At 32.1% G+C, this 18756-nt stretch overlaps 1 protein-coding gene across 3 annotated transcripts in view; it reads right to left on the reverse strand.

Moving 5' to 3' along the window:
• Positions 1–233: 233 nt before the first annotated feature.
• LOC119600881 (rho GTPase-activating protein gacN-like) overlaps positions 234–18756 on the reverse strand; it is a 29454-nt gene continuing 10931 nt past the window's right edge. Inside the window, exons 5-6 of one of the 3 annotated variants that reach the window (XM_037951449.1) lie at positions 5801–6338; positions 234–1560 (exon numbers count right to left, since the gene is read on the reverse strand). In XM_037951449.1, coding sequence (XP_037807377.1) covers positions 424–1560; positions 5801–6338 — 1675 coding nt within the window. In that variant the 3' untranslated portion in view covers positions 234–423. Of the gene's footprint in view, positions 1561–4475; positions 6339–18756 lie in introns of those variants that run through there. The other 2 variants (XM_037951450.1, XM_037951451.1) reach the window with 2 other exon arrangements.

Below are 18756 nucleotides of genomic sequence, written 5' to 3' on the forward strand. Positions count from 1 at the left end.
ACATGGTCCCCTTCAGAAAATTACTTTAACGCTTATAACTGGCCTAAATATACGAGTATATAGATGAAATTCGACATAAGTAAGTTTCATTCGAGTCAAACGAGGTTTGATGGTGGGTATATAAGATTCGGCATAGCCGAATATAACACTCTTACTTGTTCATATTCAGTCTGTTCAATAAATTTATTACAATAATAACTTCCGATTTTCGGAGTATGACAAAAAACATTTTGGCGTTAAATATTTCAGGGATATTCATACATACATACATATGTGTGTGTGTATCTTTATTATGCATCTCTTATATTATATTCTTATTATAAAAATCTCAGTAAACTCAAGTTGAATATTATATAAAAACGGATTTATAAATCAATTATAAGTTTTTTTTATAAATTTTTATAAATACTTAAGAATATGATATTAAACTCCAGAATGTGTACTTCGATGTTTAATTTGTTGGCGATGTTTTTTTACTCTTCTAGGAGATTTACGATTCCGCGAATTATTGGGTGTTCTATTTTCTCTATTTTCCGAAATAAAGGTTCGCTCATTCAAATTACGTCGTTTTGTTAAATTATCATCGGCTACAATAGATCTTATAAATTGCTTCTGCGGATATTTAGAAGCGTTGCAACGTTGTCTTCGCTTTAATGAACTCGTTGGGGTATTTAAATTCGCACTCTGAATACGTTTAGCAATTGGAGTACTTGTTAATGTTTTTTTTGACTGCACTTCCCCTCCAATATCACTATGATCTAATGATACTGTACTTTTAAAACATATTGAATTCTCTAATGCCATTGTGTGCCGAATAGTATTTGTTTTTTGTTCCATCTCTACCATAGAACGAGGCTCATTACCACCACTGTTTCCTAGTCCATCAAATAATTTGGCTTTAGCCATAACCATACCAGCATTTTGTGCTCTCAATCGGGCAATAGAAGCTCGACCACTGACCTCCTCAATAGCTGGTGTTGATGTAGCAATTCTGTTAACAAAGGGTAGTTTACTCGTTGTTGATGGTTTTATTGTAGTTTTCAATGGCGTTTTAAGATTACACATCTTTCTGGGCAATGATTTTGGCGGTAACATTGGAGTTTTTTCTGCATCATAATAATTTTTACGAGACACAGGAGTAACATGCTCAACATGAATTTGATTTAAACATTCATCATTTATTTTGTCATTTTGGTCAGTAAATTGCATATTACTAAAAAATTCCTCACCAGACATCCATTTCTCATTTGTATTATCGTTGGTCAAAATGTTATCCAAAGAATTTGTAAGGTTGTGTTTTCTGGGCGGTGGTAAAGATGATAATTCGCTATAAGAGTTAATGTGCTGACCAGCTATTTTATGGTTTGCGTAAAACAATTTAGTATTTATGAGACTTGTTGGATTCTTATCATGTAATAGTGAATCGGATTCATTACATGGTGGTAAACATTTTGAAGAATGCATGTGCCAGCTGGGATTACGTAATACACGAACTTTATCTTGAGATCTACGACGTATTGTTCCAATCTTTCGAGCACTAGGCGAACGTATAACACGTTGGTCTATTGTTTGCTTTTTTAAGAGAATTTTGGTTTTTGTTCATAAATAAAATTAAAAAAAAAACAGGTAAAAAGTCAATTTATGTTTTCCAATTGAAAATATAGATTGTGTAGAATGGGAAAACCAAGAAAAAAATATAAAAATTTTGGTGCATTTGTTGTTGCATTTTATTATTTTTCATCAGAATTTGCACGTCAATAAAGTATTTTGCATATTGAAAATTCCAGTTAATTTCGTTGGTTTTTTCAAATTATTTTTTAATTGCTTTTTGAATTAATTGTTTTATTATTAAAAGGACACGTGTTAAGTATTTTTCAATTGTAATTTTCATAAATCATATCGTCATTGTGTGAAAATGTGTAGTTATTTGCGTTAAAAATGTTTAAAGGGAAATAATGAGGCAATTCAAATATAAAAAATTAGTTTAGATTTTTAGAACAAGTGTAAATCAATGAAATTCAATTATGAGATGTTTAATCAATCATTAAAAAATATAAAATATAGAAATTGATGAAATAAGACAAAGAATTATTTAAAAAAACGCACTGAGTTGTCTTTCAAAATCTTTTACTGCCAAAGGAGAGCGACTTGCATCTAAGCAAAAACAATTGAAGTCCTCATTTATCTTCTCCAAAGTCCATATACGAACTTAAAAGAATACTATGTTTAAATTTAGACCTCTAAACAGACCTTAGGTTGCTTGGAAACAATATAAACTATCGTGTGGTACGGGAAAAATACTTAATTTAGATATTTACAAATAGAGGCGGTTCTCATCACCTAAGGTCCACAAAAGCAATATTTTTCAGCTAATATATACACTTATATATAGTTAGAACCCAAATCAAGAATAACTATCCAGATCCAACTACGCCCACTGTATTTTATTCATAAAATAAAGCATTCAAAATATGAGGTAGAAAATCAAGATTTTAGCATGTAATAGTTCTATAGTGGTATACGGTGATATCCCCATACTTAGAGTGGCTAGGATGGTACCTAGTGTTAGATTTATTGAATAAGAGCAATATTATACAATTCTATATAAAATTCACACAGTACCTACTCCCCATATAGATGGGGTTCTCGTAATGTAGTTTTTATTTATCAATACAAAATGACTAAAAACCCAGATTATTTTGTTATAATACTAAACATTTTTTCTAGGTCCAAATCCATTGATTTTCTAGTATATAATGTATCCTTTTCAAAATTACTTATTATTTTCGAAATAAAATCAAAGAAACGATCGATTTCATGTTAAGTCAAATATTGATAAATTCTTATAGGTATATAGGATAATAAATCTGTTAAAGAAATGTCCAAATTTAGTCGTACCACTACTTAAATATCTAAAAAAGTTTATTTTAATATACAGGAGTAATAAAAATGTAAAATTGTATAAAAATATACAGCAATATTAAAAAAATAAACAAAAAAACCTAAAAAGCAAAATACTTTATTGACCTAAAAATATTAACAATACGTTCACATTTTATAAAAAATCTCGTTAGTTAATATCACGATTTTACTTTTTTTTGGTAGAAAATTAAAATATAAGATATTCCTTAAAAAACACAACAAACAAATTGCTTAACTTTGAAAAAAAAAAAATAATTGTTCAGACAAAGTTTTTTCTTAAAATTTATAAAATTTTACATAGGCAAATTACTTAATTGATTCACTGTATGTCATGCTTTCTAAATCCGTTCAAAATCGGTTGAGATTCAACGAAGTTACTGAATTTTAAGTGCTTAAAAATATGAAAACCCGGTTTTTTACCCGTATCTCAAGATTTTGGAGGTGTTTGGGAAATTTCAAAAACATATTCTTTTTCTACTGGGATCCACCTTTCAGAAAAATAGTATCACTTCCCAGAAATTTATTTTTGTCGCATAGTGTAATTTGTATATTTAATTTTTATACCCACCATCAAAAAAGATGGGGGGTATATTGATTTTGTCATTCCGTTTGTAACACATAGAAATATTGGTCATAGACCCACAAAAGTATATATATTCTGGGTCCTCATTAAATTCTAAGACGATCTAGCCATGTCTGTCCGTCTGTCCGTCCGTCTGTCTGTCTGTTGAAAGCACGATAGAGTCCGAATGGAAAGAGCTAGAGGGTTGAAATTTCACATAAATATTTCTTATAGGTAAGGTTTGTTTGGTATTGAAAATGGGCAATATCGGTCCACGTTTTCGGATAGCCCCCATACAAGTGGCCCCTCGAAAAGCAGCTTTAACAGCCATAACTTGTTTAAAAATACGAATATAGCGATGAAATTCGATATAAGTAAGTTTCTTATGATCCAAAATCAATATGCGAAATTTTATGAGGATCGGTCCATAATTGACCCTACTCCCCATATAAGGTTCCCTTCAGAAAATGACTTTAACGCTCATTACTGGCTTAAAAATACTAGTATATAGATGAAATTCGACATAAGTAAGTTTCATACGAGTCAAAATCTATCTAAAAAATTTTATGAGGATCGGTCCATGATTGACCCTACCCCGCATATAAGGTCCCCTTCAGAAAATGACTGCAACGCTCATTAATGGTTTAAAAAATACGAGTGTAGCGATGAAATTCGACACAAATAAATTTAATACGAACCAAATTCTATCTACCAAATTTTATGAGGATCGACCCATAATTGACTCTACCCCCCTATACATGGTCCCCTTCAGAAAATTACTTTAACGCTTATAACTGGCCTAAATATACGAGTATATAGATGAAATTCGACATAAGTAAGTTTCATTCGAGTCAAACGAGGTTTGATGGTGGGTATATAAGATTCGGCATAGCCGAATATAACACTCTTACTTGTTCATATTCAGTCTGTTCAATAAATTTATTACAATAATAACTTCCGATTTTCGGAGTATGACAAAAAACATTTTGGCGTTAAATATTTCAGGGATATTCATACATACATACATATGTGTGTGTGTATCTTTATTATGCATCTCTTATATTATATTCTTATTATAAAAATCTCAGTAAACTCAAGTTGAATATTATATAAAAACGGATTTATAAATCAATTATAAGTTTTTTTTATAAATTTTTATAAATACTTAAGAATATGATATTAAACTCCAGAATGTGTACTTCGATGTTTAATTTGTTGGCGATGTTTTTTTACTCTTCTAGGAGATTTACGATTCCGCGAATTATTGGGTGTTCTATTTTCTCTATTTTCCGAAATAAAGGTTCGCTCATTCAAATTACGTCGTTTTGTTAAATTATCATCGGCTACAATAGATCTTATAAATTGCTTCTGCGGATATTTAGAAGCGTTGCAACGTTGTCTTCGCTTTAATGAACTCGTTGGGGTATTTAAATTCGCACTCTGAATACGTTTAGCAATTGGAGTACTTGTTAATGTTTTTTTTGACTGCACTTCCCCTCCAATATCACTATGATCTAATGATACTGTACTTTTAAAACATATTGAATTCTCTAATGCCATTGTGTGCCGAATAGTATTTGTTTTTTGTTCCATCTCTACCATAGAACGAGGCTCATTACCACCACTGTTTCCTAGTCCATCAAATAATTTGGCTTTAGCCATAACCATACCAGCATTTTGTGCTCTCAATCGGGCAATAGAAGCTCGACCACTGACCTCCTCAATAGCTGGTGTTGATGTAGCAATTCTGTTAACAAAGGGTAGTTTACTCGTTGTTGATGGTTTTATTGTAGTTTTCAATGGCGTTTTAAGATTACACATCTTTCTGGGCAATGATTTTGGCGGTAACATTGGAGTTTTTTCTGCATCATAATAATTTTTACGAGACACAGGAGTAACATGCTCAACATGAATTTGATTTAAACATTCATCATTTATTTTGTCATTTTGGTCAGTAAATTGCATATTACTAAAAAATTCCTCACCAGACATCCATTTCTCATTTGTATTATCGTTGGTCAAAATGTTATCCAAAGAATTTGTAAGGTTGTGTTTTCTGGGCGGTGGTAAAGATGATAATTCGCTATAAGAGTTAAAGTGCTGACCAGCTATTTTATGGTTTGCGTAAAACAATTTAGTATTTATGAGACTTGTTGGATTCTTATCATGTAATAGTGAATCGGATTCATTACATGGTGGTAAACATTTTGAAGAATGCATGTGCCAGCTGGGATTACGTAATACACGAACTTTATCTTGAGATCTACGACGTATTGTTCCAATCTTTCGAGCACTAGGCGAACGTATAACACGTTGGTCTATTGTTTGCCTTATATTCAAACCTCGACTTAGACGTTGAGCTAGCTGCTCGGTGGCAGGTGAGGATAAGGCTTCTGTTTGAACTACCATTCGTTCATATTGTGTCTGAACATTATCTAATCCTCCCACTTGTACAGAAATAGATGAGTTGTTTAATGTCGATGTGTGGATGGCACCGAATTCATTTGAAATATGGCTTTCGATGGCTGCAACCCTTTCTTTAATTTCTTCATATTCAATTTTAGACATTTTTATACAATCACTTTCATCTCCCTTATTTTCAGTATCATCATCAGTTCCCCTCGATTGTTGGTGACGATTTTGACCTTTTTTCTCATTTTCAGCAGTTTCTACATCAAATAAGCAATTGTTGCTCATATAACATTTTTTTTCTGGACCACGTCTATTTTTAGTTTTTGACCACCCGGAACCAACAATACTCCACCTTCGCTCCATTGATGTAACTACTGGGTTCAATGAAATAGTTTTGATGTGACGCCCACCACCCAAACTTAATCGAGATTTTTTCGATTCTCTAAAAAAAAGAATAAAACAAAAAATATATACATATATATTTTGAGTTGAGTCAATTTAAAATACATAGTGGAGGAAAACATCAAAAAATATTTCAGTGAAAAATAATGTTTCTTTGAAACTACCTATTAGATGTTTGATAGTTAATATCTTACTATTTTTTAAACTAATACGTAATAATGATTTGATTTGTAATATAATCATTAAAGACTTGACCATTTTATTATTTATCTACAGTGCTGTGCAAAATAATAGGCTGTTAAAAAGAAATTTGATATATCTCTCGTAAAAAATATAATTTTAAAAATATTTTGGTACCATCGTTTTTGGTATTGTCAGTACTAAAAATTGTGGTTATTATAAATAATTTTCTATCCCTGTTTTAGTGGTATTTTTTATCTTTTTAGAAAATTATATAATTTAAATTGTGCATAATAATATACCAATGGAAGGCAATTTTCATTAAAAAAATTTGATAAAATAGTTTTACCGGTTTTAAAGAAAGGATAAATGCAGTAAATCTATCAAATAAATACAAGTATGTATTCATTATTTTTCACTTGGTGTTGTGCATCTTACGAAATCCTTGTTGGTGACGACCTTCTGTTAGATGACTGGACAACTGGGGAAGGATGAGCGCCTGTAGGGTTGACACTCTGTCTCGTTCTTCTCTGGTTTTAGTATCGGAATGACTACTCTTTTTTCAGGCATTGGGTATTATTGTGCTGCTCATTGACAGGTTAAATACCATTGTCAAGTACTCGACTAGCCGCATGCCAAGTTGCTTTAGCAGCAGCATGGATATGCCGTCGGCGCCAATCGTCTTCAATAGTTTGGTATCTTTGATGGCCTATTCAACTTCAGAGGTGGTGTAGGGTTGTGGAAGGTCCGACTTTGGTTGTGGAGTTTGCGAACAACACTTCGTTACGCCTTATCTCTCCCTGGGTGCTCAATAAAAAGCCGGCAAAATGCCTGATCTGTCATCCTTCTTCCTCGGTTTGGAGATTGACCGAACTTAAGACCACTACTTACCTGAGCTCAAGTAGCAGTTCTTGAAATTAATTTATTCCGGTTGTCCTCATCTACCAACTTGATTATGTTATGATTCAGCTGGACAATATGTGCGTCGTCGGGGATGGTACTTTGAATGTCTACCAGCAGGAATAAAGCGGGCTGCTGCTGTGATGACAGTTTCAGGGAGTTTGATATCTGCTTGGTGTCCGTTGGTAGGAGTTGGAAGATCATTAAAGATGCGATCAGTGAATTCTCTGAAGCCGATTCAGTCTGCTTTCTCTTTTATGTAATGTCGGCGTTCTGAGACGATAAAGTCGTTGGGTCGATTCAGACAAACGACAATGGAAAATTGACATTATAGGAACCGAAAACTCTCTACCAAATTTTATGAGGATTGGCCCATAATTGACCCTACCTCCATATATTTATTTATTCAGTAACAAATCCTTATAGGCCAAACTTATATATTACTTAGCAATAATATCTAAGCTTAAGAAAATATTTATAAAGTCTCTTATAATAAATAACGCAAAATAGCATTCAATCAGAATTGAATGTTTTGTTAAAATGATAATTTTAAAAATATTTTGGTACCATAGTTTTTGGTATTGTCAATACTAAAAATAGTGGTTAATATAAAAAAATTTACATATTTTCCTGTTTTAGTGGTATTCTTTATCTTTTTAGAAAAAGATGTAATTTGAATTGTGAATAATAATACATCTTGGATGAAATTAAATACCAATGGAAGGCAATTTTCATTAAAAATGGTAATAATTAATAGAAAAAATCCGAGAAAATTCCATTCTTTAACTATTTTCAAAAATCGGGTTTCGGGATATTCGTTTTTTTTTACTTCTTGAAAAAATAGTTTTACCGGTTTTAAAACAAGTTGAAATGCAGTTAATCTATCAAATAAATACATATATTCATTATTTTTCACCTTTACATGAATATAAAAATCAGGAATTATACTGAATTGTAAACCCTATAACATTACAAGTTATATTATGTGAAATAGGTAATGTTAGTAAAAACCAAAAATAATAGTACATACTTAACTAAACTTAAATAGACTCAATAGACTCAAAACAACTTCCAGAGTTGATTAGTGTTAAATTACAGATCAGAAGCTTAAAGATATATGGGAAAAATTTGGAATATAGCACTATTATGGTCCAAGAAAGATGGTTTTTTGGTTGGTTAATATAGCTGTCGCTGGGTTAGGTGAAACATGCATGATTTTAACATTAGCGTGTCATTGGCGTGCATGGGTTCGTATTTGGAAAAATAGTTCCGCATTAAAATGAGTGCGTACAACCAATGAACATTTGAATTTTCATTGGTGCATTATTTGATTTGGAATTAGATTAGAATTCATGCAGAGTAAAATTTTGTTTTGAACCCCCTAAGCAGTCAGTCAACTTTTTTTTATTAACGTTTTTTTTTTCTTATTAATGTTAAAATTGAGTTAATATTAATTTAATTAACAATCTAATAAAAAAATTAATGTTGTTTTTAATATTGTATAAAATGTACGTTTGCGTTAAATTCTAAGACCGGGTTTTTGAGTTGGCAATCAAATGGCAATTAATAATTAGATTAGTTAATCTAAAAATAAATTTAATCCAATGTTAATACCATTGAGTAGAAGATTAAACTTCGCAGTGTTGCCATACAAAACAACAGAAAATGCAGTTACTGCGCCAGCTCTCCAGACATCACAATAGCGAGCCCTGGTCTGATAAACTACGCAACTTGGAGAGCAGTAGTTTCTCTAGCCTCAGACCACTTACCCATAATCGTTTGTCTGGATCGACCCAATGACTTCATCGTCTCTGAACGCCGTCTCTACATAAACCAAAAGAAAGCAGACTGGCCCGGCTTCAGAGAATTCACTGATTGCATCTTCAATGATCTTCCAGCTCCTAGCAACGTACACCAAGCAGAGAGCAAGTTCCGCGAAACTGTCATCGCAGCAACAGCCCGCTTTATTCCTGCTGGTCGACTATCCTTAGTGCGGCCGCACTTCCCAGCAGAGGCAGCGAGACTAGCAGACGAGCGCGATGACCTCCGAAGTATCAACCCCGACGACCCACGTATTGTCCAGCTGAATCATGATATCAGCAGGTTGGTAAATGAGGACAAGCGGAACAAATTGTTAGATCATTTGAAGAACTGCAACTTGAGCTCAGGTAAGTTGTGGTCTACGGTTCGGTCTCTCTCCAACCCGACGAAGAAGGATCACAGGGTCGCGATTAAGTTTGCAGATACCACTATTTCCGACCCTGAACGGTGCTCGCGTGCATTTTGCCGACTTTTTATTGAGGACCCAGAGAGAGATAAGGCGAAACGAAGTGTTGTTCGCAAACTTCACAACCTTCCAGTCTCGGACATTCCACAACATTTCACCCCTTCTGAAGTTGCAGAGGCCACCGACTTTTTATTGAGGACCCAGAGAGAGATAAGGCGAAACGAAGTGTTGTTCGCAAACTTCACAACCTTCCAGTCTCGGACATTCCACAACATTTCACCCCTTCTGAAGTTGCAGAGGCCACCAACGCAGCCAAACCATCTAAGGCGATTGGCCCCGACGGCATATCCATGCTGATGGTGAAACACCTTGGCGAACGGGGAGTCGAGTACTTGACAATGGTCTTTAACCTGTCAATGAGCAGCCTGATAATACCCAATGCCTGGAAAAAGGGTAGAGTCATCCCGATACTGAAACCAGGGAAGAACGCGACAGAGGGTCAATCCTACAGGCCGATTTCCCTCCTGTCACCAGTCGCGAAGAGTCTTGAGGCGCTCCTCCTCCCCCAGCTGTCCTGCCATCTTATAGCAGCTCGCCACCAGCATGGATTCCGTAAGATGCACAGCACCACCTCAGCATTAACCGCCATAACCACTCAGATCTCACAAGGCTTAAACCAGCAGAGGCCTTGTGAAAGGACACTCCTTGTGGCGCTAGATTTATCGAAAGCCTTCGATACAGTCAGCCATGCCACACTCTTCCAGGACATCCTACAGTCCACCATGCCCAACAACTTGAAGAGATGGATTGTAAATTATCTGAGTGGCCGTCAGTCGTTCGTTGAGTTTAGAGACAAATGTTCCAAAACCCGTAGAGTTAAACAGGGAGTACCACAGGGCGGTGTCTTATCCCCCCTATTGTTTAACTTCTACCTCTCTAAAGTGATATCTTATGCGGAAGACTGTACCATTATGGCGACGGGCCAAAACGTTGATGAGCTATGCGATCGAGTGAATGGTTATCTCGGAGAAATACACAACTTCTTCACTGGACGTAACCTGAAACTGTCACCAGCGAAATCTTCAGCTACACTTTTCACCACCTGGACGAAGGAGATAAACTTGAACCTAGGCGTCGTAGTCGATGGAAACCAAATTCCGACTGTGAACCACCCAAAGATTTTGGGGGTCACCTTTGACAGCCTGTTTACTTCCTCAGCTCATGCGACTGTCGTTCTTGGAGGTCGCCCACCGCCCATAGCAGAAATAGAGAAGAACCTGCCGCGGAAAACAAGAGTTGCTCTGGCACAACTGAGATCGGGATGGAGCAACAGGCTCAACGCCTACTGGTCCCGCATAGACCGTGCCGTCCCCAATATATGCCCATCTTGTGGACAGGGTCCCCATGATACCCACCACATATTCAACTGTCCAGCCCACCCTACTTCACTTAGCCCAATGGATTTATGGACTAACCCTGTTGAAGTAGCCCAATTTCTTGGCTTGGACCTAAATACAGAACCCCCGGATTAAAATTGTATAGTTTAAGCTGTTACAACAACAACAACAACAACAACAGAAAATGTCACTGTTTGTTATCAAAACAATGCATATTTTATAAAAAAGAAGAAGACAATTGTAAATTTAATATGAATATTAATGAAAACTTAAATTAAAAACAAAAAAATGTATTTTGAAGTGTCCATAATTTATACTAATCAATAAATAGAACATTTTAATGTTTACCCAGCAAAAAAATTTTGAAGTTGTTAAAGAAGAAGGGATATTTTCATGATTTCTTTAGCAAGTATTCTATTTAATGCGTTTTAAATACATGCCTAAATTCTAATAAATTTGTCATCAGTGAAGGCATGAAAAATGCACCCAAATTCACTCATGTAACTCCACTATAGGAATTGTAATATTTTACTGTAATTTGGTATTCTCTTAGGAGATTTAACGAAAACGTGCCTTTCATACAATAAAGATTAAAAGTGACATTAATTTCTTTATTAGATTTTTGTTAAAATTAGTGATATTAAGTCCATTAAAATTAGTAATATTAAGTCCATTAATAAGAGAAGGAAAAAACCAAGACTGCTTAACGGATTTTAAAACACAATGGGTATTTTTCCTCTGCATGAATTTAAATCCAATCAAAATCAGTTAGTTATGTTTTATCTTATTCTATTTTTGTCAATATCACTCAAAAAAATTATTTAAATATTGACAATTAAATCGAAATACCATTAATGCATTTTTAAATAAATATAGTGCACCAATGAAAATTCGCTTGAGAATCATCGAATATTCATTGGTTATAAGAACTCATTTAAATGACGAACTATTTTTGCAAATACGAACCCATGCATGCCAATGACACGCTAATGTTAAAATCATGCATGTTTCCCCTAAATATGAACCAGTTCATTATCAGTTCAACCCATGCATTTACTACTTTTTTTGCACGTCTTTTTTTGCTGGGTATATTTATAAAAATTTTATTAATTTTTTTGCATCAGCTGTTTACACTTTTGCATTTCGTGCTTAAGATTAAACCACCTCCATTGGGCGCTTAAACTTGCAAACAAAATTAACTAATTGAGTACTCAAAAACATCTTTCGAGGATTAATTTTAATTTAATCGCTAATCTTTCACCTAAAGATTGGCCCTAAGAGAATACCAAATTATAGTAAAATATTACAATTCCTAAAGTAGAGTTACATGAGTGAATTGGGTACATTTTTCATGCCTTCACTTATGACAAATTTATTAGAATTTAGGCATATATTTAAAACGCATTAAATAGAATGCGTACAAAAGAAATCATGAAAATATCCCTTCTTCTTGAGCAACTTCAAAACTTTTTGGCTGGGTTTATTTACAGATTTACAAAAGAAGTTTTTCGAAACATCTCCCTCTAGTAAATCTAGTGATGTAGATGTGGCACATACATACATATATGGCTTATTTTCAATGTTTAGGCTCTATTTATTAGAAAATGGACAAATTTAACCATTCTTCGAAGAATAGTGATTCTTCAGAAGTAAATTCGAATTCCGGAAATTCAGAACACATATAATATAAAACGGCTTTGCAATTTAATTCGTAAAACCGAGGGTGAAGCTAAAGATGTAGTAACACAAGATTATTTAAAAAGAGGCTTTTATGAAAAGCTTTTAAGTATTATATAATTTGTTAACTGTTTCAGTTCTTTTTTAGTTTGAGAAGAAAATTCAAACAATTTTTATTTTTTTCCAATTTGCTTTTTTTATTTTTTTCCACTTTTCAATTCAATTTAATTTCAGATAAAAATTAAAATTCAGATAAATTTTTCGATAACATACTAACATAACTCCGAATTTTCGAACTTAACTTTTTGAACATAACATTGAATTGTCTTCAGATGTCATTATGTGTACCAAGTTTCAGCCAAATCGGTGGTGTACCAACTAACAAAGGAAGTCAAATAAAAGCTTTTAAAAATATCCCTTAATTAATGAAAGTTTTGACCTAGCTTGGCGTGATTTGAAAGAAACATAAGAAAATTCTCGTATGTTGGTACATAACCAACTAAAAATTTTATTTCGTCTTCATTTGACGACGAGGAGTTAATATGTAGTTGCCTTACGGCTCTTTCGATATATAAAGTGCTCACTGATAATTGGGACCCAATTAACATTTTCATATGTATTCAGCGTCTTCCTAAATCTACAGTGATTTTACGGGTAAAATCAGTGTTGTCTACTTGGGATGATTTTGATAACTTTCTGACGGAAAGAATTCAAACATTGCAATGTCTTCACGGCCATAAAGGGACAAACTCTACTAATATGGAATTTTCAGTATATCCTTATGATATTACTTCCTCAAAAACCTCATGTATCTTGTGCCGAAACCAGTCCCATTTTTTGCGAAATTGTCGAAAGTTTAAAAATCTTTCAATAATGGAAAGAATTTCTACCGTGGACAAATATAATTGCTGTTCTAATTTCGAAGACATATAATGTCAGCAATTGTAAAGATAATAGTCATTGTTTTATTTGCAATAATAGGCATCATTCTATGCTTCATATTCAGCATACAGAAATACCTACTGCTTCTGCTGAACAAAATTCTGATGCTGTTCTACGACCCATTGACTTGCCACACAATTCTCAACTGTCGAATACGTCGAATAATACTACGTCAAACTGTCAAGTATTTCATACTCATCATAATCAGTCCGTACTCTTAGGGACAGCCTCTTTTAATATATTACATAATAACAAAAAGTAAAAAAAAAAGCTTTAATTGATCCGGGATCGGAATGTTCGTTTATCACAGATCGATTATGGGAATCATTTAACATTTCCGCGCGATCTACGAATGTTGAATTTTCTGGTGTTAATAAAAGTATATCAGTTGTTTCAAGAAATGTCTGTTCTTTGAAAATCGGATCTAACTTCGATTTGCTTCTGTTAACGCCGACATTCAAAAATTATAGCAAAATCTTCGTTTGGCGGATTTTATTCCTTTTGATAGCCGATCTGGATTATTTCACCGGATATACACCAAAACGTATTATGGTCTTTAATAGCACAAAAGACGATTCTGACAGGTCCAGTTAATCCTAATCAATTTAAATCAGTTATTAACTCTCCGGAATATTCAACTTGGTAGTATAGGAACTGAAATACTTTTATCGAAAAATTTACTTGATTATCACTAAGTAAGCACACTGAAATATGTTTTTTAATCTGCGATTTTAAAAGCTAATCAAATGATTGAAAAATTAAATCAGACATGTTTTCATCTAGTGTTGATGAAGACTAATAACTAATAATTTTATTTAATAATAACAATTTAAACAAGTAAGAGTGCTATATTAGGCTGTGCCGAATCTTATATACCCTTCACCATAGTGTATTTAAAAAATATAAATTTTATAAAATTTAAATTTATGTACCTAATTAATTTTCCCGATTATATCATTATTATAGCAATAGCAAAACCAAATGAACAACAACAACGCTAAACGAAATAAACACTCAAAAAACAAAATACACGAGGCAGTAAAACCAACAAACGAAACTGTACACCAACAAACAAAAACAATATACACAATGCAATGAAACACACAGCCATCCAAACATACAAAACTGAATACACCAAGAAACAAAAACAATATACACATGCCAATGAAACACACAGCCATCCAAACATGTGAAACGAAATACTCAATGAATAAGCAGTGTTGTTGTTGTTGCTTATTAATCAAAGCATGAAAAAATTGTCTTTTTTCAGAGGTTGTCTCGGATTTTTGCTTATATCTCCGTCATTTATGGACCGATTTTGCTGATTTTAAATAGCGATCTTCTCGAAAGCATGTCTCGAAAGAATTATTGAAGATTCGGATCTCGCCGATATCTGGGGTCCTCTAAAAACTGATTTCAACAGACAGACAGACAGACAGGCGGACAGACGGACATGGCTTAATCGACTCCGCTATCTATAAGGATCCAGAATATATATACTTTATAGGGTCGGAAAATTATATTATAGAAATTACAAACGGAATGACAAACTTATATATACCCTTCTCACGAAGGTGAAGGGTATAAAAAGCCTTGGATTTTACTCATAATTTGATTCGATTGTTTTCTTTTGTATTGACGATTTTCATTTTTATTTTGAGTCACAAAACATATCGTCAATTAAAACGCAAACGGCCCTAACCAACATTTTTAAAAATTTTCAGGAGAAACAAAAAAACTATTAAATTGAAAAGTTTGTTTCTATTAAAGCTATTTAATTGTAGTAAATAAACAAATTTTTTAATCGTGAAACCTATCAGTTGTTATAACAGTTGACAGTGGCGTATATATATAAATTGGACTTTTTACCTTTAATATTTAAATGTTTTTGTCAATTAAATCACTAATTTTGGTCGGAGTAGTACATTTTTTGTGGACATTAGTTTTGATGCATTAATGCATTATAATCAACAATAAAATCGATTTTGAATTTTTGGTTAGTTAGGGCCGTTTGCGTTTCAGATGACGATATGTATGTATGTTTTTTCTCATAATTTTTTCAATTGTTTTTGTTTGTATTGACGGTTTTCCTTTTTATTTTATGTTAAATAAATTTGGTGATTTTCAAATCATTTGCGATTTAATAATAGTGCGATTGTCATCACATGATAATATTTTGGTTTAAATAAAAAGAGATCTTCATCATAAATTTGAAATATTTTTTGTTTTGTTTTTATATAAATATTTTTTGAACACCCACCCTTGGTAATTTTTTTTTTTTTTTTTTGTAACTTTGGGTCCTAATATTTCCCTATTTCTCCAATTTTTTTGTTCAATCAACAACAAATTGTGTTTATTAAATAAAAAAAAGAATTACTATATAAAAAGCGGAACTGAGGCATAAGTTATATGCATTTATTCGCTATTTTTTTTAAATATTTTAACAAATTTCTGAGAAGATACATATACATATAAACAATTTATTATTTTTGAAAAGCCAAATTCAATGAAATATTTTAAGCACAAAATTAAAATTTTTTTTATATCTATGTAACCAGGTCCATACAAAAAATGCCTATTTTTATATAAAAGTGAAATTTAGGCAAAAAATTCTAAAATCGCAAAGTCGATATCAAAATATTGTAACCCATTTTAGATGGCCCAATATGTTCTTAATTATTTAGTAAACTGTCGCGATAATTCCGGTCCTGGTGTGGATAGTATAGCCAAAAAAAAAAAACTAAAGAATCCCATTTTTGAAATTTTTCAAAACTTTTTTGGGAATTGAAGGATTCATAATAACAAATTTCACATTTTTTTAGTTTTACATTCTCAAGGAAAAAGTCTATATAACAGAAATTTCTCGTTAAAACATATTCTTAAAGCTGCCTACACACTATGAGAGAAGTCATTTGATTTTTATTTCACACTGCCAAAACAAAATAAAATGAAAATTGGTATGACTATCAAAAAAATCAAATACAAAATATACATACATATGTATATTGTTTCTACAAACTACACACTATGAGAGAAGTCATTTGATTTTTATTTCACACTGCCAAAACAAAATAAAATGCAAATTGGTATGACTATCAAAAAAATCAAATACAAAATATACATACATATGTATATTGTTTCTACCAAAGTATAACAAGCAGTACCTAACTCTAACTAACTCTAACTCAAAAAAATATTTTTGTTGCCGAAACGCTCTCATCTTACTTATTACATCATGATTTTCAATTTTATTTGAAAATGTTGACATGTTGTTTTACTGAATATTACGGTATGTAGTTAGCTTAAATTGCATTTTATTTAAATTTCAAAATATTTGTCTTCATAAAAATTCAACAAAAAACTATTTTTTCCAAAAAAATTTTAAAATACTTCTACTGATCAAACAATGTTCAATTTGATGTCAGGCGAACAAGAAGAGTTGTAAAATATTTTGTGTTATTTTTATTTTATTCTGTCAGGATCAAAAAATGTCTTTCAAATTTTTTTTTTTTTAAATAATATTGAAAACCTAAACAGATATTAAAGGATAAAAATTTTAAAAGGCATTTTGAACAGCATTTTATCCTGACAGTATAAAATGAAAATAATACAAAATATCTCCCAACTTTCTCTAGGTTCCACACTCCTAAAGTTAAAAATTTGACACATACGAACAGTCAACTGATCCATACCTTGAATCTTCCACCAACATTTTTAAAAGCGTAGAATTTTTTTTTTTTTTCGATTTTAGTATTAGATTTTGTATTTTTTAGCTCAAATACAAAAATTTAAAAACAATGTCCCGGTTTTCAAACATTATAGTGGAGGGCTATCGGTATTGGTACAATATTCAACTTTAGGAGAGGGAATCTTTGTGAAAATGGAGTAAATAATGAAAAATCAGCTATACACGAGAATATTTAATAAAAATCTTAAAATAAATGCCGTAAAAAAGACTTCAAGCACACGATGAAGGCTAAAAACCATTATTGTAAGAAAAAACACTGAAAAATTGGAGTGGCCTGATCAGAAAACCGTCCTAAATCCAATAGATTTAATTTTGACCACAACTGATCGAACAATTCCGATGAAATAGTGAATGGTGAATAAAAATGAATTTTAAATAAATAAAAAACGGATTTCATTTGAAAATAATCGTAGGGGAGAATGCAAGGGGAAGGGAAGGAGATTGCGAATGATAATGGTAAAAAATTACCAAAATGGCTTAAGTAGATGCAAAAATTCAAATCAGAACCAAAACAGATTAAAAATTTTGATATAGAAGAAATTTAAATAATGATATATAAAATTTACACTTTATTTTGTCCGACAAAAAAGTGAATTTACTTTAAATATAGATGTTATACAGAAAAATTGTAAGTATAATAATTTAGTTTTATTGTTATTTTTGTAGCATTGTATATTAAATAGGTTCATGGATTATTCGACATTTTTCAAAAGCCGGTTTTCAAATAGTTCGAATAGTTGACATTTGAAAAAAAAACCGGTGAAATTTTTCAAATTCAGGAAAAACCGGTTAACAGATTTTTCATTATAAATAACAAAATCTATTTTTATTGAAAAAATAAGTGTTATGTTTAAATTTGATTAATAAAACATGGACCGAACGAATTTTTAAGTTTAAAAGATTATTATTTTAGCCGCAAATTAATTACACTGTGATACAAAAGTGAAGAAAAATAAAAGGCAGGCGTTCTCATATACCAATTCTATTTCGTTATAGTCCATAGAGTACGAATATTAATTTTAAGAGCAAAAGATGCGAAAAAGAGCCATTTTTGAAGTTTTAAATTTGAAAAATCATAAGTTTAGTAGTTTTCATCCGATTTTCAAATCCGATATTTTTTTTAGTGATACAAGTGTTGCATTTTAATCCAAAAAAAGAAATCCAAAATTTATGGTCAAATGTCTGAGTTACGGTCGTTTAAGTAAAAAAACTCACACTTTTTTAAAAAAATTTCATTTTCATCATGCTCTACTTTGGCTATGAGGCAGTGAGTTTTCTTACTTTCCTGAAAAATCACATAAAGGAAGGTTTCTAAAACTTGTTATTTCATAAAAATCTATGAAAAACTGGATGATTTATGCCAATTTTTCTAATAGCATGTTCCTCG

This window comes from Lucilia sericata, unplaced genomic scaffold (genome assembly GCF_015586225.1).
Source record: "Lucilia sericata isolate MDLA Ls3-8-SP2 unplaced genomic scaffold, ASM1558622v1 Contig000125F_arrow, whole genome shotgun sequence".
Lineage (NCBI taxonomy): Eukaryota > Metazoa > Arthropoda > Insecta > Diptera > Calliphoridae > Lucilia > Lucilia sericata.